The sequence below is a fragment of the Delphinus delphis genome, chromosome 5, assembly GCF_949987515.2.
Source record: "Delphinus delphis chromosome 5, mDelDel1.2, whole genome shotgun sequence".
In the NCBI taxonomy this organism is placed as follows: Eukaryota; Metazoa; Chordata; class Mammalia; order Artiodactyla; family Delphinidae; genus Delphinus; species Delphinus delphis.
Window position 1 is genome coordinate 75287622 of NC_082687.1, and position 27327 is coordinate 75314948.

Genomic DNA, 27327 nt, shown 5'->3' on the forward strand with positions numbered 1-27327 from the left:
ATTTAAAGTTTTTCTGTGTGAAAGTCAAACTAATACAATACCAAATAAAAAGCTAATAATTTGTATGTTTCCTGTGTATCTTTTAATTATCTTTACAAATGAATACATTGGATTCTGTAGCTTTTCAGATCTTAGGCATGGGTTTTTTAGCCTACCTTTACAAAAAGAGCAGCTAAATCAAAGTTTTATTTTACCTTTACAATTACATGATGAGTTTCAGAAGGATAGTGATTGATCACCAGTATTTATTTCTTTTATAGTTAGCATCTTCAAAAGTAACTGTCTTAGAATATCGTACTTTCTGTGAAAGTGGTGTTTCCATATTGCTGTGCTAAGCTAAGGGCCGAAATGATGTTTAGTTACTATTCTTTTTGTGTAATTTCCTCCATGTGGATGCAGTTAAAAACGTGGGTTGATAAAGAAAAGCAGTACTAAGAACAGTAGTAGCAGTTGCTAAGAAAGTGTCAACCATGAGTAAGAGATACACAGGCAAGGCAGGCTGATTAAATGTGTTACTTATTAACATCTTCAACAAAGGTTGCCTTTGCAGTGTGGTATTTTATTTGAAGCATAGTTGAAAATCTGCTACCCTCTTGAAACCAATGTAATTTAGCTATAATTTCAGGGTAGAAAAGCAGTATCTTGCTATAGAGATATAGCAAGATGCATTCTTTTTTTTTTAACATCTTTATTGGCGTATAATTGCTTTACATTGTTGTGTTAGTTTCTGCTGTGTAACAAAGTGAATCAGCTATATATATACATATATCCCCATATCACCTCCGTCTTGCGTCTCCCCACCACCCTCCCTATCCCACCCCTCTAGGTGGAGACAAAGCACTGAGCTGATCTCTCTGTGCCGTGCGGCTGCTTCCCACTAGCTCTCTGTTTTACATTTGGTAGCGTATATATGTCCATGCCAGTCTCTCACTTCGTCCCAGCTTACCCTTCCCCCTCCCTGTGTCCTCAAGTCCATTCTCTGTGTCTTTATTCCTGTCCTGCCCCTAGGTTCTTCAGAACCTTTTTTGTTTTTTTTTTAGATTCCATATATAATGTGCTAGCATACGGTATTTGTTTTTCTCTTTCTGACTTACTTCACTCTGTAGGACAGACTCTAGGTCCATCCACCTCACTACAAATAACTCAATTTCATTTCTTTTTATGGCTGAGTAATATTCCATTGTATATATGTGCCACATCTTCTTTATCCATTCATCTGTCGATAGACACTTAGGAGCAAGATGCATTCCTTAAGTTCTTTTGAAATAGTCGTAGGAAACAGATACATAAAGTAGACACCGTCTAACTTGTTCAACTGTGTCAGTAATTCTAACTCTGAGAGTTTTTTCCCCTTGGCTTTAATTTAAATGAAATGACACTCCCTACTGGTTAGTTGTTAACTACCCCCTCTCCCCTGCCTCCTACTCCCAAACCAGATTTCAGGTATTGCCGTTTGTGTTACTTCCTCCTTTTAGAAACAGTTCACTCCTACTCCTGTCAGTGTTTGTTTATAGTTTCAGGAAGAGTTGAATAAATGATTCTTGCTAACTGAGACTGTATGATATGGTCTAATAGTTCAAATAACACCTACTGTACATCTTAGGAACTGGTTTTTGGTGTAATGAATTAAATGACCTTGAGTATAGCCTTTCTGAATTTTGTTTTCTATAAAATGTGGGGACAGGACTTCAATCTTTGATTTCACGGCTTACATTCTTTTGTTTCATGTTAGACATGTCAAAAGACATCTGTTACCTGTTATATGGGAACAGAATTTCATTTCATCTACCAAATAGCATACAAATGAGAAAATTATACTAAAAAATTATAAGAAAGTATTAACTTAAACAAGCCAAAGATGGGACTCCCCTGGTGCCACAGTGGTTGAGAATCTGCCTGCCAATGCAGGGGACATGGGTTCGAGCCCTGGTCTGGGAAGATCCCACATGCCGCGGAGCAGCTAAGCATGTGCGCCACACCTATTGAGCCTGCGCTCTAGAGCCTGCGAGCCACAACTACTGAGCCCACGCACCACAACCAAGAATAGCCCCCGCTTGCCACAACTAGGGAAAGCCCGCGTGCAGCAAGGAAGACCTAATGCAGCCACAAAATAAATAAATATATTTTTTAAAAAATAAGCCAAAGATAAGTAGCCTCTGATTTGTTATTGAGACAAATAACTTGTGATTATTATTACATCGTACTGTTGTTCTAACTCTAGATTTTTATAGTCTACTTTTCTGTCCACTCTCCTCTCACCACCTTTCTTTCCTCCTCATAAACCATTCCAATCTCTTTAAGTCCCAAAGAATCTTTCACGGACTAGGATGTGACTAGGTAAATAATTTGCCCTTTTAATCCACGTAAGGAAGTTCACTTAAGATGATCACTAAGGTGCTTTCCAACTTTGTAATTCTAAAATCTTGATACTAAATTTTGCTCTTATTATTCTGAGTTAATATCAAAAGGGATGTAACTAGGACAAAACATTCCAGACGATAGGGCTTTTGTTTGCAGAGTGAATTATACGCTTTCTCTTTTATTTTTTAATCACTTCTAAAACTTGGCCAAATTTTTTTTAGACAGAATCTAATGAAATCTTTGTAAGATTTACTATTGCTTGGCTTTGAGGGAAATAAAAAATTGGTAGGTGATTTAGCAGTATTTGCACTGGATGATTTCTAAATAGGAACATAATCAAAATTGTTGGTTAAGTGATTTGTCTGCCTTTTTTGAAAATTAATATTGTGCTAATCTATGCACACATAAATCTCATTGTGCAACCTAGTGAAGAAATGGTAATTTTTGCAGATTTGTATACTAAAGTTTGGTATCTAGCTTATCCAATAAACTTTATACTTTCTAGTGGCGAGTAAGAAAAGAAGCTATGATGGGTCTGGCTCAGCTTTATAAGAAATACTGTCTTCATGGTGAAGCAGGAAAGGAAGCTGCAGAGAAAGTCAGCTGGATAAAGGACAAACTTTTGCATATATATTATCAGAATAGCATCGATGACAAGTGAGTCTAATTTGTTGGTAAAATGGTTGAATATAAAAGTGCTTTTAATTTTTAAATATTTCTGTTTAATTTTTTCATAATAATTAGTTTCTCTAAGTTTAGAAACCACTTTCTACATATTTAGACATACCGTGTTTAAATAAGATTCCAGCCAAGACTGTGAGTTAGCATAATAATAGTGAAATATGCATGAGATTTGGACTCAGACCAGAGACCAAATATTCATTCTGCCCGTTATTAGATCTGTGCCCATGCACAGCTGATTTAACTTCTGTGTACTTGATTTTATCTAAAAAGGAGTAATAATAAGCCTTTCTTACAGAATTGTCTTATGGATTAAATAAAATAATGAATGTAATGACCCCTAGCTTACTGCCTGGCAGAGTAGCACTATTTAATAACTGTTAGTTATTTTTTCCTTTTTACAACACTGTAAGTACCAATAGAGGTATTACTGTATTTTTTTATTGAAGTATAAGTGACATACAGAATTACATTAAATTTCAAGTGTATGACATAATGATTCTATATTTGTATATATTGCCTAATGATCACCACAATGTCTTTAACATTCGTCCCCGTGCATGGTTAGGAAATTCTTCTCTTGAGATGAGAACTTATATTGTTTTCATTTTCTGAATATTACTTACAATTCTCTGTTGGATTATAGTAATGATTTCGGTTTTTGCAAAATACTTTGCAGTGTTTTATTGAGTTAGACTGACTACTTTGACATGATCGATTATGTATTTCATTGACTAATGAAGAGCCCTTAAATTTTCTTATTCCAGTGATGTTGCATAATAATTATAAGCTTAGCAAGAAGGATATTTTAATATTGGTGAGGAATTTAGAATGTGGAAAGGAGACAGATGTGCATAAGAAAAGCTGAATTTTCAGGAAGATGAAGAAAGAGCCCCCTGATTTTACTAAATGTGACAACATGGGAAAGGAGCCAAAATAATCAAAGGAAATTTTTTTTTTTGGAGAATTAATTATTCTTGAGATCATAGCTTTATGTGTAATGTTAAGTAATTTGCTGTAGCTCCAGACTGATGAAGAAAACAGGTAGAACAGCCTAGCACCCTGTGCTTAGGAATAATATATAACCCTTTTAGGACAAATGTTTCATACTGATAAAACATAAAGTCACAAATAGCAACAGTAGCTCTAAATTTTAAAATAGCCATACTTGCAAGGAAAAGCATTGATCACATACTGATCTTTTCCATTGTATTTTCACAGATAAGTTTCATCATTGGTGTGATATCTTTGCATGAGGTGGATAAAATATGAAATGGCTGTGGCGTCTAACAAATAGAATAATTTTGTTATTTGGGTTTTTTGTTTGTTTGCCTCGTAGACTGTTGGTAGAGAAAATCTTTGCTCAGTATCTTGTCCCCCACAACCTGGAAACAGAAGAGAGAATGAAATGCTTGTATTATTTATATGCTAGTTTGGATCCAAATGCTGTCAAGTGAGTTACTTTTTAAATGATTGGAGTATTTCTTGAAGATTTTATAAAATTACTTCATCTTATTTAATTAATTGTTGTTGATAGGGTTGTTGCTTCTTCTGGTTGAATCAAGAACCTCAGATAAGTATTTATAGAGGAAATTTTTATTATATAAGTCCAGTTAAGTTAAAAGCAAAAATATTCCTATATGCATAGGCATATTTGGCAACTGAGCCAGTAATATGGTTTCAGGGATTCAAAGAAGTCCCCGTGTCAAAATTATCTTTTGGTCACCTGTTGGCTGAGATCTGAATCATACTACTGGAGCTTTACCATACTAAGCCTAAGAGCTAAGAACTGGTTCTTTGTCAGGAGAGCGTGTCCAGATCACTTCTATGTAGAATAACCATGTGATTGATTGTCCAAACTGAGATATTTTTGAGATTGAAAGGAGGCACTAGTAATAATTTTGTTCAGACAACTGGCATAAACTTTAACTATCCCAGGCTACCTAGGATGTGTGGACATTCCACTTTAATAAAGCTTTTAAAAAACGAAATAACTCCTGTCATTGAGAATTCTGATTTTTCTGAATAAGAACCTCAGCTGTTCCATTTACATATATATATATATTGCCTTTAATTTCTTATAATTTCAAATTTACAGAAAAGTTGTGAGAATAAAACAAAGCTTCGTGATATACTCTTTAGCCAGATTCATAATTTTTGACCATTTGCTTTTTATCATTTGCCATTTGCACATACTTTATATATGTATTTTCTTCTGATCCATTGATAGTAATTTGCAGACATTGGATCCCTTCACCTCTAATACTTCAGTGTGTATTCCCTAAGAACAAGGATACTCTTTTATATAACTAGAGTGCCTTTATGAAAATCAGGAGATTTAACATTTTAAAATATTGTCTAATCCAGTGTGTATTCAGATTTCTTCAATTGTCAAATAATGTCCTTTTTGGATGTTTTTTTCCCTTTCTAGGATTACACATTGCATGTTTAATTATCATGTCTCTAGTCTTTTTTAATTTGGAACCATTCCTCAGTCTGTCTTTGTCTTTTATGACTTTGACATTTTCCAGAAGAGTATTGCCTAGGCCAGTTATTTTGTAGAATGTTCTCTCAGTTGGGATTCACCCAGTGTTTCCTCATCATTGGATCAAGATTATGCATTTTCAGCAGAAAGTCCACAGAGTAATGTATCCTTGGTGCATCCTATTAGGAGACATTAGCCATCATTTTAAAAAAGGATTTGAAAGTGGTTTATAATGTTCACTGTAGGTAGTAAACCCCGGCCTAAGGTCTTGATCTCTGTTTATATTTCAAAATATTTGACAAAGAGTACTCAGAGATAGACTAACTTCCCAGAGGTCTTTTGGGCACCGGAAATTACAGAGTGGGTTTGTGAGAGAAGAAAATCTGCTTTCGTGGAGAGAAAAGAGTCTAGAATAAAGAAACTCAGTTTAATTTAGCATTTTGAATCCACATCATTTCTAAGAAATTCATTTTTTGAAATAGTCTACACTGCTTCATGCGTACCCCCTTAGCCTGGCATAAAAAGGCCTTCATGATCTGATCCTTTTCTATTGTATGTTCCAGCTTCCTTATGCTCCCCCAATCACATTCTGTGCTCCAAGCCTATAAATTTTTTTTCACTTTCCTGTATGTGCCATGGGCTTTGATGACATTTTATCTCTCTTTGTAGCAGAACATTCTGGCTTCCTCTGCTTAGACTGTCTCAGTTCCTTCAGTTTACCTGGCATGATCCTGTTCATCCTTAGAAACTTCTCAAATATTTTCTCTCATAAGAAGCCTTATATTAAGTAATTTAAACTAAACTGTTAATCCTAATAAGTAAATTTTCTGGTGCTTAAAATTTTAGGTAGATGTAGAAGAATGGTGTAAGAGAAGTAGTAAGGTTGAGTAGTTACCAGTATTGTTTTATTATGTATTTTTTTTCATATTTTTAACTATTTACAGGGCTCTCAATGAAATGTGGAAGTGTCAGAACATGCTTAGAAGTCATGTACGAGAACTATTGGATTTGCACAAGCAGCCTACGGTAGGTTCATGGTGTTTTATTTAAATTCAGTTTTAGTCATTGTTCATTTTTCTATAGTCATATATAATGAAGCAAGCAAAAAGTATTTCACGTGTTTTGTTTTCCACATGTCAGTTAAACAATTTCTGTGGTTATCCAAGCTAAATTTGCATTTCACATGAATATAACAAAATTTTATTTTCCAGCATGAGCAAAGAAATGGTGTTTTCCAACTTATCAAGTATTTAGACACTAAGAAGTTATAGTTTATCAATTATCAAATCATTAGAATTAAACCTTAATATAAAATTAGAAGTCATAAATGTTTTTTGCTCTGTGATTTGGTCCTTTATTATAGAGTCAGTATCAAATCAGGTATCAATCCTTTGAATATGCCAAAGTCAAATTAACAAAGAAATACTGCCCAACATTTTCTGGAAGGTGGATAAAAGAAATTTGAATAATCTCTTAATATATTTCTAAACATATTTGCTAGAATAGGTGTTCTTAACCAGGGAACCATACACAGAGACCCCTCAGTGGCCCAAGCAAGGGTTGTCGAACTTTTTTTTGTAAATGACCAGATAGTAAAAATTTAGGCTTTGCCAGCCATACAGTCTCCATGACTGCTTAACTCTGCCTTTGTGGTGCAGAAACAGTCAGAGATACAAATGAATGGGTATGACCGTGATCCAACAAAACTTTAACAAAAGCGGGTGGTTCATGGGACCATGCAGATTCAATAATAAAATAATACTCTTGTTGTAATGGAGGAAAGGGCAGTAGGAGGGGAGGTGATATATTAAGTAATGGGCCACAAAATAGCTGATAGAACTCTATTCAGAAAGAAAATTTTTCTGCTCTCCACATTTTTATTTAATTTTCTTTGGTGTATGGTTTCACAGTAATTTTGATATGATAATTGTTTTCATTATCTTCTCTGTTCAGTCTCCTGGCAAGATAACTTTCCTATGAAAGCTATATACTCTTAAAAATTTTTAAATAACTTCCTGCTGGCATCTCCTTTCATTCTATTTGTGCTAACTTAATAGTTGTGGGTACTTCATAGTTCTTTGTCATCAACATAGGGTGTAGATATGGTAAGCCATTTGCTAGTGGGTATATTGTGATGGATTTTTTTTTAACTTAAAAAAATGTACAATACTGAGTATATTTTTCTTACCAAAATTTGGTAGCACATGTGACAGCTTTTGTTTTTGTTTTAAATTTCAGTCTGAGGCTAACTGTTCTGCCATGTTTGGAAAACTGATGACCATAGCAAGTGAGTATGTTTATTCACTCCGTAGGTATATAGTAGACATCAAATAATTTACCCAGGGGGACTATCAATTTAATACTAAGTAAGAAAAAGTAATCCTTTTCTTACTAATTTTATTTCTAAGAGCCAGATTGACTGATTATCTTTTGATGCCTCAGCAGTATTTTTTAAGACAGCTTGCTTTTAGTTTAGTGGTTTTTCTTTTGTAGTATTGATTCTCTTTGAATTTTATAGAGAATTTGCCTGACCCTGGGAAAGCACAAGATTTTGTGAAGAAATTTAACCAAGTCCTTGGTGATGATGAAAAACTGCGGTCTCAGTTGGAGTTGTTAATCAGTCCAACCTGTTCGTGCAAACAGGCAGATGTTTGTGTGGTTAGTAAATTATACTTTTATATTTGTTCTCCTAGCTTTGCTTATAGAAACTTACATTTCATTAAAGCCTTCTTTACATAGATTATTTTATTTGTGTGAGTTTAACAATACTGTGAGCTCTGAATTACCTAGGAGTATATCTGTGGTCAATTTAGTTCTCTTTACTTACCACTCGTCAGCCAAATTCCAGGAAAAACACTAGAGAACTAAGCCAGGGAGATTGATCCTAGGAATTGAGCAAGATAAAATGCTTTGTATTTAGTAGACATTCATTAGGTAAATTAAATGCTTTTGTGTGTTGTGTGTGTATTTTCTTCTCCCATGTATTAGTAGGTAAATCAACAATAGTTACATTGGCATATACGCATTTATAGATAAAGTAATTCCTATTTAGGCTTTTGTCTTCATTCTATTCTTAGACTCTTTATTTTATAGAGAAAACCAATTGTTGACAATATCAGGAAGGAAAAATTCATCCATTCATTTATTTAGCATTTTATGAGACCGTTTCTGTTTAATTTCATATTTACCATTTACTACCAGTGAGACCTTTAGTAAGTTCAGTATTTTTGAGACTCATTTTTCTCATCTCTACATGTTAACAACCTCACAGGATTATTAAAACGAGATAGATACAGATATCCTATATAGATATAGATACATGGCCCTACACTGCCCTTTAGGATTTAAATAAATTGCATTTCTATAGTATTACACATATATGACAAACACTGTGCTTGCGACCAGGCTTACAGAGATGAATAAGAGAAAGAAAATCATTTCAGTTATTTATGTCTAACTTTGTTCTAGAAAGATAATTATTTAAATATGTGATAAGGGATAAGGACTATAATAGATGTATATACAAAGTCATCTGGGAACGTGGAGTATGTATTTTTTTCAGTCTAGTAGGGATATAGGGTCTCTAAGTGGATCTTAAAAGAGGAGTCGGGTTTCCCTGGTGGCACAGTGGTTGAGAGTCCGCCTGCCGATGCAGGGGACACGGTTTGTGCCCCGGTCCGGGAAGATCCCACGTGCCGCGGAGCGGCTGGGCCCGTGAGCCATGGCCGCTGAGCCTGTGCGTCCGGAGCCTGTGCTTCGCAACGGAAGAGGCCACAACAGTGAGACGCCCGCGTACTGCAAAAAAAAAAAAAAAAAAAAAAGGCGTAATCAGGAACAGGTGGGAGGAAGCCAGTTTAGGGAAGGAAGCAGTGGACTCTTCCACTGGGCCTAGGGATGTGCTTGTGCCAGGTGCCCAGAATACTTCACTCTTTGCACTTCTGAACAGGATGGTTTGCTGAGAACATTTAAAGGTTTCATTTACTTCTTCGGCATTTAGAATTCTAGTTCCAGAATACTGTATTCTGCCGGGCATCTACTAATATAATTGATCATAGAATGAAATAGCTTGAAAAAAATGCAGAGAGAATTGGTTTAACCACTTCATTTTACAGGTAGGGATTGAATTTTAAAGAGATGAAGTTTCTCATCCAGTGTTTCACAGCTGGTTATAGTGGCTGTGCTGCAAGTAGAGTCCAGATCTCACAGACCCTCAATAGTGCTCTTTCTATACATTTCATCATTGTTTGCAAGAACCAGTACAGACTGAGTACTGCTCAAGAAATGTGGACCTTGAGAATGAACAATCAAGTGGTATTTTTTGGTCTGAGAAAAATAAGACTTGAGCTTGAGTTTGAGAAATGGTACTAACATGAATTCCTACTATTTGTCAGAACAGAAATATCTAAGAGTTACCAAATCCAAAATGTATATGTAAAACAGATGTTGTAAGGAAAACATCTCAGGATGAATTGATTGTAGGAAGCAGGAAGGTGGAGATGAGGACTGGACTTGCACTGGAAAGAGCATGGTAATGACACCTTTTTGGAGGGGAGGTTATTCTGAGGATATTTAAGAAATGGGCCACCAAATGGCTAAAAGAACTCTGTTCCAGAGGGGAAAATTTCTACTCTTCGTATTTTTTAGTTCATTTTCTTTGGTAAATGGTTTCACAGTAATTTCTCTCTTAGCTTACATTAGCATTGTGTATTCTGAGCACATTATTTAACTTTACCTCTATGTTCTCATGTGTAAAGTAGGATTTGTAATACCCTTTAAATGCTCAGGAAAACAACCACCGTTAGAATAGTTTTGCTGTTTCCCAGAACATCTGTATCATTTTGTCCTTCTCCGCAAAGGCTATTGTTATTAGTTATACATATCCTTTAATATCCACATTCCTTTTTTCCTCAGTAACAGTTAGTAGGAGTGGAGATCTGATATTTTTTCCCCTTTTGTTTCAATCCCATTCCTAAAAAATTTTAGCGAAAGTACTTCGAGCGAGGAATATGAATAGACACATACCGTAGATTAATGCGAGTATACATGATGGTATAGTGAGAGGGTGAGCAATGGTATTGAAATACGTGCTGTATAGATTTGCTTTCTCTTTGGACTTCAGGTTTTGAGTTTCCACACCTTGGTTCTAGTGGAGGACCACTTATTTGCCATAGCTTCAGCTCTGCTTGCTATTTTATCCTCTAGCATGTTCCTATGACCATGGTTCCCAAATTTTAAGATTTTCCAGGAATATTGTTGATTCAGCATTTGAGACAGTCCTAGGTTTGAATTTCAGCATTTACTACCAATTTGACCTTTAATAAGTTACTCAGCATTTCTGAGCCTCATATTCTTCACCTATAAATATTATCAACCTCATTGGATTGTTGAATGAATAAGATAAAATTAAAATTTATGTACGGCCTACTAGAGGGCCCCTTGCACTGCCCTATAGGATGTAAATAGATAGTAATTCTTATGATGTTACATATACATGACAAACACTAAGAATTATTAAAATAGGTCTAGCGTGGGGTCCTGAATCTCCATCTTTTAGCAAAGTCTCAAAGTGATTCTGATGAGTAGTTCACGGACTATACTTTAAAGAAAAACCTTCCTTGCGGGATTATTTGGATATGCATTGTGTCTTCAGAAGTCCAAAGTATATTTTGTCCTTTGGTCAAGCCTACACCATTATAATTCATTACATAATTTAGTAAATTGTATTATACATGCTCTCTCACCGAAGTTGCTGTTTAGGTGACAGAGGCAGGCAAATATTTCAATAGAGAATACAGTGTGTTAAATATTCTGATAGAATCATGCGCTTCATCCCAGGCAGGGGTGGAAATGGGAATAGCTTGTTCTAGAATAAGTCATTCCTGAGTTGAATCTTAAAGGATGAGTAGGAATTAGACCAGTATATGAAGAATGACTGCTTTATTTCTAGTTGGGATGACTGGATATCAGAGGAGATACTTTAGGGATAGGAGAAGATAATGATGTATATGTAGCCTCCAGCAGTTATATTTAGAAATCTGAGATTGAGGCCTTGTTGGTATGTATTAGCATAGTTATATCTCCTGGAGGAGGTCGAGAAGAAAAAAACAAAAGGAGAGAGAGATGCTAACTTACGCTATTTAACAGTCATAGAATGCTTCCTGTTTTCTTTTAATATAATTTTTGTTTGTTTTTTTGGCCGCGTTGGGTCTTCGTTGCTGCACACGGGCTCTCTCTAGTTGCGGCGAGCAGGGGCTACTCTTCGTTGCAGTGCGCGGGCTTCTCATTGTGGTGGCTTCTCTTGTTGTGGAGCACGGGCTCTAGGTGTGTAGGCTGCAGTAGTTGGAGCACGCGGGCTCAGTAGTCGTGGCACACGGGCCCTAGAGTGTGCGGGCTTCAGTAGTTGCGGCACGCGGGCTTGGTAATTGTGGCTCACGGGCTTAGTTGCTTCGTGGCATGTGGAATCTTCCTGGACCAGGGATCGAACCAGTGTCCCCTGTATTGGCAGGTGGATTCTTAACCGCTGTGCCACCAAATCATGCCTATGTAATGAAGCCTCCATAAAACCCCAAAAGGACACAGTTCAGAGAGCTTCTGGTTTAGTGAACATGTAGAGATTTGCAGAGAGTAGCAAGCGAATAGAGAGCATGGAAGCTCGTCCTTTCCTTGTCCTATGCATTTCTTCCATCTGGCTGTTCCTGAGTTATATACTTTTATAATAAACCAGTGATCTAGCAGTAGTAAGAAAATGTTTCTCTGAGTTCTGTGAGCCAGTCTAGCAAATTAATTGAGCCCAAGGAAGGGATGGGGGTTGTGGGAACCTCTGATTTATAGTCATTTGGTTAGAGGTACAGGTAAACCTGGGCTTGCTACTGGCATCTGAAGTGGGAGAGTTGGGCGGGTGAGGGGTAGAGATTGAATTTTAGTATGCTCTGCTTGTGTGCAGAGAATTGCTTGTTGGTGGCGGGGGAACACCCCCCCCCCCCCGCCCCTGTTCACCATGTTGGAATTGGGCCCAGGAATCCAAAAGAATAGGTCACTAACATGAAAGTTAAACCTTTGGAAATTATTTCTTGTGAGAGATGTGTTTTATCTAGTTTACTGATTCCAGCTACAGAAAAATATTGATAATCCAAATCCTTTCAGGAATCTTTTTTTTTTTTAATGCAGAAGCCTTTGTTTTTTAATTTATTTGGCTGCACTGCTGGCACATGGGATCTTTGTTGCTGCATGCGGTATCTTCATTGCAGCATGTGGGATCTTCTTTTTTTTTTAGTTGTGACATGCGGGATCTCTTAGTTGCGGCATATGGGATCTGGCCAGGGATCGAACCCGGGCTCCCTGCATTGGGAGCATGGAGTCTTAACCACTGGACCACCAGGGAAGTCCGTCAGGAATCATTTTTATTAGCTAGGAAAGCAGTAAATTATACAAGAGGAAATACCGTGTATGTGAAAGAATACTTTCTTTTTTAACTTTTTAAATTTTTTTAATTTTAAAAAAAATTATTTATTTTTGACTGTGTTGGGTGTTCATTGCTGCATGCAGGCTTTCTCTAGTTGTGGCACACGGGGGCTACGCTTCGTTGCAGTGTGTGGGCTTCTCATTGCAGTGGCTTCTCTTTGTTGTGGAGCATGGGCTCTAGGCACGTGGGCTTCAGTAGTTGTGGCACGTGGGCTCAGTAGTTGTGGCACACAGGCTTAGTTGCTCTGCAGCATGTGGGATCTTCCCGGACCAGGGATTGAACCAGTGTCCCCAGCATTGACAGGTAGATTCTTAACCACTGCACCACCAGGGAAGTCCACTTTTTTTTTTTTTAAACAAATATGTATTTCTTATTGTCAGAATGAGAAAGCAGATATGTATGAAAAAGAAAGGAGATATATAGATGCAGCATTTTTTAAAGCTTTAAAAATTTTTTTGTAATAACAAATTAGTAAATTATAAACTGCTTGAGAATAGGGGCTATTTCCTTATTTCTTTGATATACCTTAAGAGTGCTTAAGTATTCTAAACAACTTATGTAATTGTAACTAGTAACTGTGTAACTAGTAAATATCAATCTGCAGTGATAGCATAGATTTGATCAGAAATTTCTGAAGCATTGTCAGGAATATAGAAAGAATTAATTTTCTTACTCTTTCTGCCGTCATTTCCTAAAAGGGTTACATATGGTATATGTTTCTGTTTGTGTATTAGAAGTATGTGTGAGTACCCCTTTTTTTTTCTGGAGTGTGTAAAGAAAACAAGGAAACTGTTTATTTGTTGCTGCTTACTTGCCACATACTAATTTGGCTTGTTGCTTATCCCCAGTATCACTTATGATTATGACATATATTATTTTAAAATAATTGTTATAAGAGATTACCTAAATATTACATACATAAAATATGGTTTGAAAGACTACTTAAATGTAAGATTGTTACATGGGAATACAAAAATGTCAGGTTTTTAAAACTGTGCCTTAATATTATTATTTACATGCATTGGTGTATTTTATATAGTGCTATTACTGTGCTTAAATGTGATTTATTCTTTTTCCTGTTAGCATTTCCTTTATTTTTCTTATGCTTATATATGTATTACTGTAACTCTTTCCTAATGCCTAGTTTTTACATTTTTTAGTACTGACGATATAGTTTGCCTAGCAATTTTCCAGTGGCATATTTGTTGTTAGACAATCACTTGACTTTATCTTATGTTAAAGCAACTATATTTTATACGAAGTCGGGGAAAATCGCCTCTTTGGGAGACCTGCACAAAATAAGTCTGATTTCAAAAGATAGTAGAGGGGCTTCCCTGGTGGCACAGTGGTTGAGAGTCCGCCTGCCGATGCAGGGGACACAGGTTCGTGCCCCGGTCCGGGAAGATCCCACATGCCGCGGAGCAGCTGGGCCCGTGAGCCATGGCCGCTGAGCCTGTGCTCCGCAACGGGAGAGGCCACAACAGTGAGAGGCCCGCGTACAGCAAAAAAAAAAAAAAAAAGTAGAGTATTTAAGTTGATTTTAAATGTGTATCTGTGGTTTAGAGCAAAGTATATAAGGCCTAAGCACTCCCTAAAATATTTTTATTTTCTCAAATGCTGAAATTTTGCTTGATTAATTACAGCTTGCAAAATAAATCAAGCATCTCCTCGTGACTAATAAATTTTCTTCAGAATCTCAGTCCTTTGGATTTACACTCTAATAACAAATATGGGTGGTATCTAATTTAATGTGACCTTTATAGTTAATTTGTGTCAAGATGTTACTGAAACTACAATAGAAATATTTTTCCTTTCTCCTTTATCCCCTTGGACAAATATCCTTAAAAATTTTTTTTACAAAAAATTAATAGAGTGACTATCATTTGTTATTGCTTTATAGTTCAGAAAGCACTTATAATATGCTTTATCTTGTCAGCTAACATTTTTCACCTATTCATCAGAGATAGTCAATTAAAAGCCTTGTTATTAAAGTAAATTTCTTACCCCAGTGCCCAGCACATTGTAAATTTAACCTTGTCTTTGGAGAACTCAGTCTTTACAAACATTAAGTCCTTATATTCTTTAGAAAGTTCCAGCAGTAATATCTTTTCTTTGTAGGAGCTCTTTGATGTAATGCCACCGTCTTTGAACTCAACTGTGTTCTTCCAGAGCTGAAAAACTTTATACACTTACAAGTCTTCCCCTCTTTAAAAAAAAAAAAAGCAAATTGTTGACTGAAATAAAAGTATTTTTTCAAACTATGAAATAAACCAATGAAACCCATGAAAGTATAAATTGTTTTAATTTTTTCAAAAGTAGAGCATTAAAAAGATTGTTTACAAGGTATTAATTTTATGGGAGAAATATGAGACAAAGGGCATAAATCATACCTTGTCACCCCCTTTCTTTTCTCTACAGTCCAGGTTTTCTAGTGATTGCCTAATGAGTATATCATTTTAGTCAGGCTGTAAAGCAGGAAAAGGGCTTTTTTACGCCTGATGGTTTTGAATCTTTAAATGCTTTTGTTGCCTGTGATCATTTTTATTTTGAAAAACATGAAAGAGGATGATACTTACCGTAAAAACTCTTTTCCTTTTTATAGAGAGAAATAGCCCGGAAACTTGCAAATCCTAAGCAGCCAACAAATCCTTTTCTAGAAATGGTCAAATTTCTGTTGGAAAGAATTGCACCTGTGCACATTGATTCAGAAGCCATCAGGTAAGCTAGGAAATATATTCACTCATAAATAGAATATAATCTGAAACTACAGTATTGTAAGTTTAAATTCTGGGTCCCCAAGGAGACCTAAAAAGGTTTCCTGTACAGCTTTTTAAAGGCAGAAGCATATATCATTGAAGTTGAAAGAAGGACCAAAGTTCATTTTTTGATCTTTGGTTTGCTTCACTGTTGATTTTTTTAAGAGTTCTTGTGTTTATTTTTAGCTTGTATGTGCTCATTAAAGAAAACCTGGAACATGAGAAGGAAGAAAATTTTACATCTATAGGCTATCATCAGCCTTTGAGTTTTCTTAACAGTTTTCATGGCCACATAGTGTTCTTTAGTGTGTATTATATTACTGTTCACTTGAGATATGTGAAAAACAGAATAATAGTTTGAAGGTAGCACAAGATTGCCACTGGACTAATCTGCTTTCTAAACACGTGTATTACTTACCAGTTTTTTGGCCCTACTTTATCTGAGTTTTTAATTTATTTTTAACTTTAATATGAGTATAACATCTTGTTATATGAATGTGAAAATTAGTGATAATATGCAAAAAGTAAGCAGACTAGCATAATAGACATTGACAGCTATTGTTTTTAATTAACTGTTCCCATAATTTCATGCATTTCACTTGTTTCTAATGATTTTCTGTTGTAAACTTCTGAGAATGCTTTTCCCTTGCACTAACCATTTTTCCAGTAGATTATCTACATATCTTTTTATGTTGGGTAACTAAATAGCATTTATTGATTCTCTTTTCTTTGGATTAGGAGACCTGGTTCTAGCTGTTAGTTATTTTATCTTATGTGAATCACTGCTTTGGTTGTATTGAAATTCCAATTGTATTAGTTTGCTAGGGCTGCCATAACAAAAGACCACAGACTGTGACTTAAACAACAGAAATTTATTTTCTTATATTCTGGAGGCTAGCAGTCCAAGATTCAAGGTATCAGCGAGTTTGATTTCTTGTGAAGCCTCACTCCATGGGATGCAGAGATAACTCTTTGCTTTCCTCACATGTCTGTCTCCTAACCTCCTCTTCACATAAGGACACCAATCATTTGGGATTATGCCCCACCCATTTGACCTCAGTTTACCTTAATTATCTCTTTAAAGGCTCTATTTCCAAGTACAGTCACATCCTGAGGTGTACTGGAGGTTAGGACTTAAACACAATGAATTTGGGGGTACACAATTAAGCTCGTAATGGTGATGTTTGTAGGGGTTTTTTTGTGGAGCTTTCTTGTTTTTTTAAGCTAAGATCTCCTTATCTTTTAATTTCCTTATTTGCAAGTAAGAAAGCTAAGGTTCTGAGAGAGACCAGGTAGTTTTTTTACAGCTGGGTAATAGCAAAAACCATAACTTAAACTGAGATTTATTATTTTCAGTGTCAGTGTCCTTTGCTCTATACCGTTTGGTTTTAATGGGGTAAATCAAGGAAATGGTAGGCACTCTTTCCTTTGCATATTGATTTTGAAAGAGACATATAATTGGCATCAGGAAGCCTTTGGTATTTGTCTCCATGAGGCCTCACAGAGTTTCATTACTTTACTAAATTATAATAAGCTAGTGTTTGATCTCCAGTCTTAAAAGACCAAAAACTCAGTTTTTTCAGTAGTGTCATGATTGTTTGGGCTCAGAAAAACCAACTAACTTATGGTTAGGATGTCTAAGGGACTAATTTTATGCAAAATTCCAATTTATTAATTTTACTGAGAAATATATGTCATATAAGATTCCTTCCATGTAACCAAATTTTCATGGAATATAAATTGCAAACAAAGGGTTTATTTATTCATTAAACATACCTTTAGAGGAGTGATTTTTAAAGTACATCGGGCAATTGGGGAAGGAGAGTTACCTAACCTGAATTGTGTGAAATGTATTTGTTATTAGAAAAGGCTCCTGAAATAGATGGCACATAATATGGGTAGTGAATGATCAGTAGGAATTATAGAGATCAGCCAGGTGAAGATTGCAGAAGAGCAGACCAGGCCACTAGCCCTGTGTCATTGAGCAGGTTATTTAAATTACTCATCTTTAAGATAAGAACAATAATAATTACTAAGTGAAGTTTTTGAGAGGCTTAAATAACATATACGTATGTAGAACACTTAGCATAATGCCTCACACATAGTTAAGTGCTAAATGAATGTTAATAGCTATTCTAGGAAGAAAAATAGCAGACACAAAAGAACAAAGGCAAAAGGAATCAAGAATTATTTAGAAAATTGCATATACTTCAGCCATAATGAAGGATTTGGGAAGGAAGCATTGAGAATAGTAGAAAATCATTCTAAGTATAACTTTTTAAAATATATTTATTTATTTTAGTGTATTTCCCCCAGACTTATGTACATACAAATACACATATGCATGCTACAGTTAGTTATTGGTCTGTAGATAGTGGTTGAAAATGAAGTAGTGATTGTAATAATGATTGAAACCTGGGGGGAGGGTAAAATTTAGAAAGAGAAAGGTTGAGGACTGAATCCTGAGGAATATTAACAATTAAAAGGCTGGCAGAAGAAAAGGAATTTATTAAATTAAAAGATGTTTTTTAAGAAGGCATGGTCAAAAGAGATCAGGGGTCAGATACTGCCCAGATTTAAATAGTAAATTCAAATATCCACTGAATTTAGAAAATAGAAAACCACTACAATGCCCGGAATAGTTTCTTTGGGTTAGCAAGGACAAATCCAGATTACTATGGATTGAGAAGGGCATAGGATAGTCCTTCCACACCACATCATGGTACACAAAGAAAATTACAGTATTTGAGCAGAGAAAACTGCTCAAGTCTAGAGGTGACTGGCCTAGCTGAGTAGGAGCCCACTAGATACCACTTGGCCATCTTGAGGTCTGAGAAAATCAAAGGGATATATACCATATCACCCTTCTAAACTGCTATAGGAGATAAATTGGGATTTGGGGACAGCTAGTATAGACAGTTTAGCTATAAAAAGTAAAGGAGAAAAATGAGTTGATGGAAAGAGAGTAAGGTTGAAGAAGGGTCTTTTCTTGTTTTTAATGAAGGGATTTTGAATATTTGAATACCTTTAAAAGGTGCTAAAAGGAAAGAAGAGAGGTTGAAGATGGGGTAAGGGGAATAGAACTAGGATAGAGCACCATCCCTAAAGAAATGGAACAGGAAGAAGAAAATCTTCCCCTATGGCATTAAAGGAGGTTAGAAAATAGGATATGGAAAATTACAGTTTTCACTCAAAGCCTCCATTGTTCTCCTTTATGTCAACAGTGAGGTAGTCTGCTCAGTGGAAGGATTTAAAAATTAGACCTGAGTTAGAATGGTAAAGATTTTTAACAGTTGTTATATAGGATAGGAGAGAAACGGACACATGGATAATTTCCCAAGCAGTTTTGAACATGCATTTGGATTGGTGATGATCTTTTGCTTCATCATACTCTGTGAAGTATATGGAGTGTATATTATTTATCTAATTTAGAAATGAGGAAGAATACTTTCACAAGAGGAAGGACTATAGTTCTGGCTTCAAGATTTGGGTCTGTCTCACCCAAATAGCTTTTTGACTCATAAGGGTGATCCCACCCACATTGTAATGAAAACAGAGATTATGCCTGTCTTGTTTTGCACTGTATTTCCAGGATAGACCCTAAGACTTCACACACAGTAGGTAGTCAATAAATACTTATTAAATAAATGCATGCACGGACTCTATTATGAGTAGTCAGATACATTTGTAAATTTTATCAAACACATTTGTAATCGTGTTAATAAATTCATGCGTTTTACGGGATTTCCTTCTAATAGAAAGCTTAATTCAGAATATTTTTCTCAAATTGGAAATAATTTTTTTTAAATGTATAATGTCAGAGGTAACCATTCTAAAACAAAATAACAGGGTGAGCAAGATTTTAGATGGGACATAAAGAGTACAAACAATGAGAGAAAAATTAATTATTTTTTTCCTCTCTGCAAGGCATCATTAAGAAAAAGAAAAGTCAAGCCACAGACGGGGAGATAAGACAAACAAACCAATTTTAAAATGGCCCAAAAAATTGAACACATACTTTATCAAATAAAACATACAAATAGTAAATAAGCACAAGAAAAGACAATCAACATTATTACTCATTGGGGAAATGCAAATTCAAATTAGAGTGAGAAGTACCACTACACACCCACTAGAATGGCTAAAATTAAAGATACTGTCTATACAAAGTATTGGTGAGTATGTAGACTTACCTAATCATGTGTTGGTGATATTTAAAGTAGTTTGTTGTACATTAAATGTACATACCATTACCTTACGACTCAGGAATCCCAATGGGGCAGACATTTGCCTATAAGAAAAGAAAACATCATAAAAAAAAAAAGAAAACATACTTCCCATAAAGACCTATACTTAACTGCTTTTAGCAGCTTTACTTATGTCTTTAATAGAAATACCCAGAAGTCCATCAGTTGGTAATTGGATAAACATAACTGTGGAATATACATACAACGAAATACTTCTCAGCAACAAAGAGGAACGAACCACTGATTTCTATGCAACAACATGGAGGAGTCTCAAAAGTATTATGTCACATAAAAGTTTTCAGACACAAAATATGTAAAACTTTAGAAAAGGTAAAATTATATTGACAGAAAGCAGATCAGTTATTGCCAGGATAGGAAAAGGGAATTGACCACAGAAGAGGCATAAGGCAGGTTTTTGTGGAGATGGCAATGTTTTATGTATGTATCTCCACAATGATTCACCACTTTATACCCACTAGATGGCTGTGATCAAAAAGATGAGTTGGTGAGGATATAGAAAAATTGGAACCCTCATGTATTGCTAGTGGGAATGTAAAGTGGTGGAGCTGCTTGTGAAAACAGTTTGACAGTTCCTCCAATACTTAAGCGTAGAGTTACCATATGACCTTGCAATTCCACTCCTAAATATATGCCCATACAAAATCTGTATATAAATGTTTATAGCAATGTTATTCATAATAGCCAAAAAATAGAATGTCCCAAATGGACCATCAACTGATGAATGGATAAATAAAATGTCTTATGTGCAGACATTGGAACATTATCCAGAATTAAAATGAATGAAGTACTGATACATACTACAACAAGGATGAACCTGAAGAGCAGTATGCTAAATGAAAGGAGTCACTCACAGAGACCATATATTACATGGGTCCATTTATGTGAAATATTTAGAATAGGCAAATGTGTATAGCAACAGAAAGTAGATTAGTAGATGCCTGGGGCTGAAGGAGGTGGAGGTGAATAAGGAGTGACTCCTAATGGGGAAGAGGTTTGTGTTGGGGTAGGGTGAAAGCTAAATTTGTTGAATATTTGCCTGTACTAGGCCATTTGCTGTAATAATTTAATATCCTCAAAGTTTAATATCCTTCTTCAGTTTACTGATGAAGAATTGAAGTTTCAAAAACAAAGGTCATGTTTTGTTTTTACTTAAAATAGTATCATGTTGACCAGGCAATATTCCATTTTGTGGTGGTTAGGTATATTTGAAAACTGATTCAATAATGTTGGACAATTAAATAGTTTTTAATTGATCAATGTTTATGGATATATTTAGCACGATGCTTCTCATGAATTGTTATAAATTTCTTTGTTATAAATCTCTAGGAATGGAATTACCGATTCAGTGTTAATTATAAGTGATTAATGCCTTTGTCCATGTGAGTGTTTGCTATGTTTTTTTGCTTTGAGTGCATTGTCATTTGTCCATTTAGCAACTGCCATCTTTACTGTTTTTCTTAAAATTGCAAATGATCTCTATATATGGGTATGAATATTACATTGCTTATACTTATAAAAATATATTTCCAGTACATGTGTCATTTAATTTTAGTTTTGTTGTTTTTCAGTAGAATTACTCTTATTATACATGGGTGGGGCAGATAAACTAAAAATAAGCTCTGTTGTTATGTAGAGAGCAAAATTTAAAGTCACAAAATAACTTTTTCTTCCAGAAGATATTTGAAGTTGTTGTTTAGATTCTGTGTATGTCTGCTACAATGTAATTAGGATATAGTTACTAATATAGTAGTGTTACTAATTTAGATTTTCTTACTTTAATAGTGCACTGGTAAAACTAATGAATAAATCAATAGAGGGGACAGCAGATGATGAAGAGGAGGGTGTAAGTCCAGATACAGCTATTCGTTCAGGACTTGAACTTCTTAAGGTATTTTTGAAACAGTTTGTCTTTTCTGCAGTCATAATTTGAATCCCCTTAAGGATATGCAGGAGTCAGGCTTTATTTCATTGGAAACTATTCAAAAGATTAAAATTTGTAATAGAAATCATATTTTATAAAAATAACACATTTTCTACATTATAATAATATAATTATTTTACATTATAAAATAATAGTTTTATGGGTTTTGCTGTTCCGTACATCACTTGCGTGCCTGCTATGCTTGTAACAGTATGTGCTAAATAATCTAGTCTTATCTTTCAAATAACCTGCATCTGGACTGTTCACAGGAAATTACTGTAAGACATCATCTATCTGATTGGGATTTTTTTTAAACAATTGGTAAACATAATAGATGCCAAAGAATTAAGAGAATTGAACAATTAGTAAGAGACATGATTTAATCTAGGGGGAACACAGCATCATCAAAGAGAATAATTCTTGGCATGTTTTAGGGATTGTTGTGAGTGTAGTCTCACTAGATAAAAGTATTGCTTTGGGGAGTAATGGAAGACAAGGTTGGTTCTAGATTGTGGAGTGCCATTAGGGCAGAAAGGTACCATCAAGGGCATTTAACACTCCTTTTTAAAATGATACAGCACTTGATGGAGCTTTCGTTAGATGGAGTAAAGAGAAGAAATTAAAGGCTAAGAGACATGGGCTTCCCTGGTGGCACAATGGTTAAGAACACACTTGCCAATGCAGAGGACATGGGTTTGAACCCTGGTCCGGGAAGATACCACATGCCGTGGAGCAACTAAGCCCATGTGCCATAACTACTGAGCCTGCACTCTAGAGCCCGCGAGCCACAACTATTGAGCCTGTGCTCCACAACTACTGAGCCTGAGGTCTAGAGCCCAAGAGCCACAACTACTGAAGCCTGCGCACCTAGAGCCCGAGCTCCGCAACAAGAGAAGCCACTGCAGTGAGAAGCCTGTGCACCGCAACGAAGAATAGCCCCCACTCGCCACAACTAGAGAAAGCCCATGTGCAGCAACAAAGACCCAATGCAGCCAAAAATAAATAAATAAATAATTAAAAATAATAATAATAAAATAAATAAAGGCTAAGAGACATTTATATCATTACAACATATGAACTAAAGGAGAAGAAACAAACCAGTGCAATGGACATTAGACAGAAAAGAGAGTGATGGGTTTGTATTGCAATGGTCTTAAATATCTTTTTTTCTTTTTCTTTTTGGCTGTGCTGAGCAGCTTGTGAGATTTAGTTCCCCGACCAGGGATTGAACTTGGGCCCTCAGCAGTGAGAGCATGGAGTCCTAACCACTGGACCACCAGGGAATTCCCTTAAATATCGTTTCATGGAAAGAACTGATGTGATTCTTCATGAGAAGGACTTTATATTTTTAGTAATGGAGTAATATGTTTAAATACTTTTTTTTTTTAATTTTTTTGTTTGTTTGGGGTTTTTTTTGCGGTACGCGGGCCTCTCACTGTTGTGGCCTCTCCCGTTGCGGAGCACAGGCTCCAGACGCGCAGGCTCAGCGGCCATGGCTCACGGGCCCAGCTGCTCCGCGGCACGTGGGATCTTCCCGGACTGGGGCACGAACCTGTGTCCCCTGCATCTGCAGGTGGACCCTCAGCCACCGCACCACCAGGGAAGCCCTGTTTAAATACTTTTAAGAGTAAAGTCATCTTTAAGGCAAATGTTTTTAATAGGTTGTTTGATTCAAATTTTCAAATTTAAATCTCCATTTTTCTATGAATAATTAAAACCTTATAACTAAATATTATCACCGTAAACCCTACCAAATGAGACACTTTCTCCACTTTATAACACATTAAAAAAATGCTGGGCTTCCCTGGTGGTGCAGTGGTTGGGAGTCCGCCTGCCAATGCAGGGGACACGGGTTCGAGCCCTGGTCCAGGAAGATCCCACATGCTGCGGAGTGGCTGAGCCCATGCGCCACAACTGCTGGGCCTGCGCTCTAGAGCCCGGGAGCCACAACTGCTGAAGCCTGTGCGCCTGGAGCCTGTGCTCTGCAGCAAGAGAGGCCACCGCAGTGAGAAGTCCGTGCACCTCAGTGAGAAGTCCGTGCACCGCAGTGAAGAGTGGCCCCCGCTCGCTGCAGCTGGGGAAAGCCCGCATATAGCAATGAGGACCCAATGCAGCCAAAAAAAAGAAAAAAAAAATGCTTATTTAATAAGTTAATGAGGGTTTACATACTCCATTCCCCCCACCTCCTTATTTTTCTACTTTTAGCCCTTACTGCCTATATTATGCTAACTAAATTGTTTCTACTTCGTGGAAGGTAAACTTTGTAAATACGTATCTAACTTGCTGTAAATTCCTTAAGGATAGCCTGGAACTTACGTCTCAATAAAGGGAATAATTATTTATATGTTTGTAATCATGATTGAGTTCCCAATAATGGCTTCTTTGTTTTTAGTTATGATGAGTGAACTTTTTGTGATGGATTTCATTTAAAATATTTCCTTATAGAGTATCTTTTTGCCAGTGAAATAAAGCTCAGTGTTAGCATTTTGTTCACATCACAGTATCACTCCACGAAAAGGAGCCACATTTTCCACATTCCCAGTATCAGAATAGACTAAGAGGTGAAGAAGAAAATATAGCAAGGGCTGTATATCGGGAATCATTAGCCACAACTCAACTTCAAGGGAGACGCAAGATATAATCTTAGTTGTATTGCTAGCATATGCAGCCCATAATTTAAAATTTTATTTGTAGTAGAAAATAGTTCTCTTCTTTTAATGGATTAAAACCATTGTCTGTACTTATAAAGTTATATCTATTCCTCTAGGTTCTGTCTTTCACACATCCTACCTCGTTCCACTCTGCAGAGACATATGAGTCCCTGTTACAGTGCCTCAGAATGGAAGATGACAAGGTAGCAGAAGCTGCTATACAAATTTTTAGAAATACAGGCCACAAAATAGAAACAGACCTACCCCAGATACGATCGTGAGTATGTTTTTTCTCATGGTAAACACAAAAGTTTTCCAAGTTTGGGAGTCATAGGATCATTGTTTCCCTTTTCCTTAGGAAGATAGGAGAGAGGAAAGACAACTTTTATTTAGAAGCTACTTTACTGTATCCTTTGTTTTCATCTTTTCTCGGCCTCACACACCTCCTCTACCATTAGAATATGGGCAGAGGAACAACCTGAAACTTTGTTTAAACAACATGATTTCAAAATATTAATATTAACAATCAAAAGTTAGTATAGAATTTAGGATTAATATATCTTCCTAATTTATCTTTTTCTCTCCAACTCCAAATTCAATAGCTACTACCTTCATATCCCACCCAAGAATTGGATAATCAAGTAGTGTGCTTAATAAAATGTTTATTAGTTGCTTAGTTGTTGGCCATGGTGCTTTTGTCTCTTCTTCTAGACTACCTCCCCTCTCCTTATAAGAATGAAGTATGTTTTGGTATTTTTACTTTGGCATCTTAAAGAGCTTGCGTTAGGATCAAAATTGTGCTGATGTCTTTTGGAGGAAGAACACATTGCTGATAGCTGTTATAATCGGATGTTATTATATATATGTAAATAGACTGGGGTAAATCCAAATGAAACCCGTTTTTCCTTACGAGGTAATAATAGGACAAGAGGACTCATGACTCCTAAAAGTTTTTATTGAATTTGTAAGCTAATAGTTTAATTTGAGAAATAACTCAACATTTATTGTACATTCTCTTCATTGTCGGCACTGTACTGGCTAATATAAAAGATTACCACTGTCAGTCCCTGCTCTTAAGGAGTTTATAGTCTAGAAATGATAATTTTATCTTCGTACATTATAGAAAAAGATCATTGACACAGGATAAAGTTAATTTGTGAGTTTTTCAAGGTGGGAAAACCTATACTTTTTTAAGGTAAAGGATTTATTCTTAAAGGAATTCTATCCCAGAGGAAGCAGTGGAAGAGTTAACTTTGGACACAAGGACTAAAACCTCTTGTTCTTAAGACTAATGGGGAAGGAAGGAGAGAATCACTGAAAAAGCAGAGAAGCACAGCACTGCGGACCTCAGTAACAGCACTGGTGGCATCACTGGATTGTAGCACACTAGAAAAACAAGGAGAAAGGTTAAACTTGACCTATGTATCATCCATTCATTAGGCTAAGAAGAATTAATAATATATTTAACAACAATTTGATCAACACTGTATCTTCTTTTGTTACTAACTGGTGTTATTTACAAGAACTGTTCCCCTGATAAATGAATTTCAAAGAAAGACTTAAACAGTGCTAGTCAAGGAAGCTATTTTGGCATGAAAATCCTTCTCATTATTCTAAATTGCAGCGAGAGAAATGTGTCATATTCATAAATATCAAATTCGACTTAGACTGACCAGCATATGTTCCCGTTTTTTCTTTGAGGTGCATTGCTCTTAATGTCTAGCCTCCCATTATTATAAGAGGACCCTTTGTCACCATTGCATTTGATATCATTGACCTTTATGAAGTAGTCTTATTGCATTAAATATATGACAAGTATCTTTCCTTAAATATTTGTTTGGCTTTATAGATTTTCTTCTGATTTAAAAAACTACTTATAAGATCATTGTAAAAAGGTGAAACTTTAGAAAATATAAAAGAAAAGAAAGAGTCAGTGTTAACATTTTGATATATTTTTTATGAATCTTATCTATTTGATGTGTATGCCAATTTTAATGCATTGACTGTAATATGTATTTCCATATTCTATAGAAAGATTGTTGTAAATCTTCAGTGTCAGTGTGGTGGTTAAGTGCATGGATTTGGAACAGAAATGTTTATCTTTTTTAAAAAACAATTTCCATTTTATTTTATTTCATTTATTTTTTTTCATTTTAACATCTTTATTGGAGTATAATTGCTTTACAATGGTATGTTAGTTTCAGCTTCACAACAAAATGAATCAGTTATATATATACATATGTTCCCATATGTCTTCCCTCTTGCGTCTCCCTCCCTCCCACCCTCCCTGTCCCACCCCTCCAGGCGGTCACAATCATTTATTTTATTTTTTAAATTTTGGCTGCGTCGGGTCTTAGTTGTGGCACGTGGGTTCTTTGTTGTGGCACATGAGCTTCGCTCTAGTTGTGGCACGCGGGCTCCAGAGCGCATGGGCTCTGTAGTTGGCAGCGCACAGGCTCCGTAGTTGGCCCGCTGCACGTGGGATCTTAGTTCCCTGACCAGAAATGTTTATCTTTAAACCTCAATTCCACCCTTTCCTATCTCTGTCACCTTAAGAAGCTTACATAAATAATATGTTTGTGCTTTAGTTTTCTCATCTGTTTAATGATCATAATAATAGTCTTCGGGTGATTGTGAGGATTGATTTAATTAATCCATGTTTGTTTTGTTTTGTTTTGTTTTAAAAACACCACTTAGAAGGGTGCTTAGCACAAGTACTCAATAACTGTTAGAAGTTTTTGT

At 35.9% G+C, this 27327-nt stretch overlaps 1 protein-coding gene across 5 annotated transcripts in view; it reads left to right on the top strand.

The window, feature by feature from the left end:
- Positions 1-27327, top strand: part of PDS5A (PDS5 cohesin associated factor A) — a 127337-nt gene that overhangs the window by 67074 nt on the left and 32936 nt on the right. For all 5 annotated transcript variants that reach the window (XM_060012671.1, XM_060012674.1, XM_060012673.1 and 2 more), the window contains exons 12-19: positions 2867-3018; positions 4382-4495; positions 6472-6553; positions 7766-7814; positions 8046-8185; positions 15592-15707; positions 21796-21901; positions 24702-24862. In XM_060012671.1, coding sequence (XP_059868654.1) covers positions 2867-3018; positions 4382-4495; positions 6472-6553; positions 7766-7814; positions 8046-8185; positions 15592-15707; positions 21796-21901; positions 24702-24862 — 920 coding nt within the window. The remainder of the gene's footprint in view (positions 1-2866; positions 3019-4381; positions 4496-6471; positions 6554-7765; positions 7815-8045; positions 8186-15591; positions 15708-21795; positions 21902-24701; positions 24863-27327) is intronic.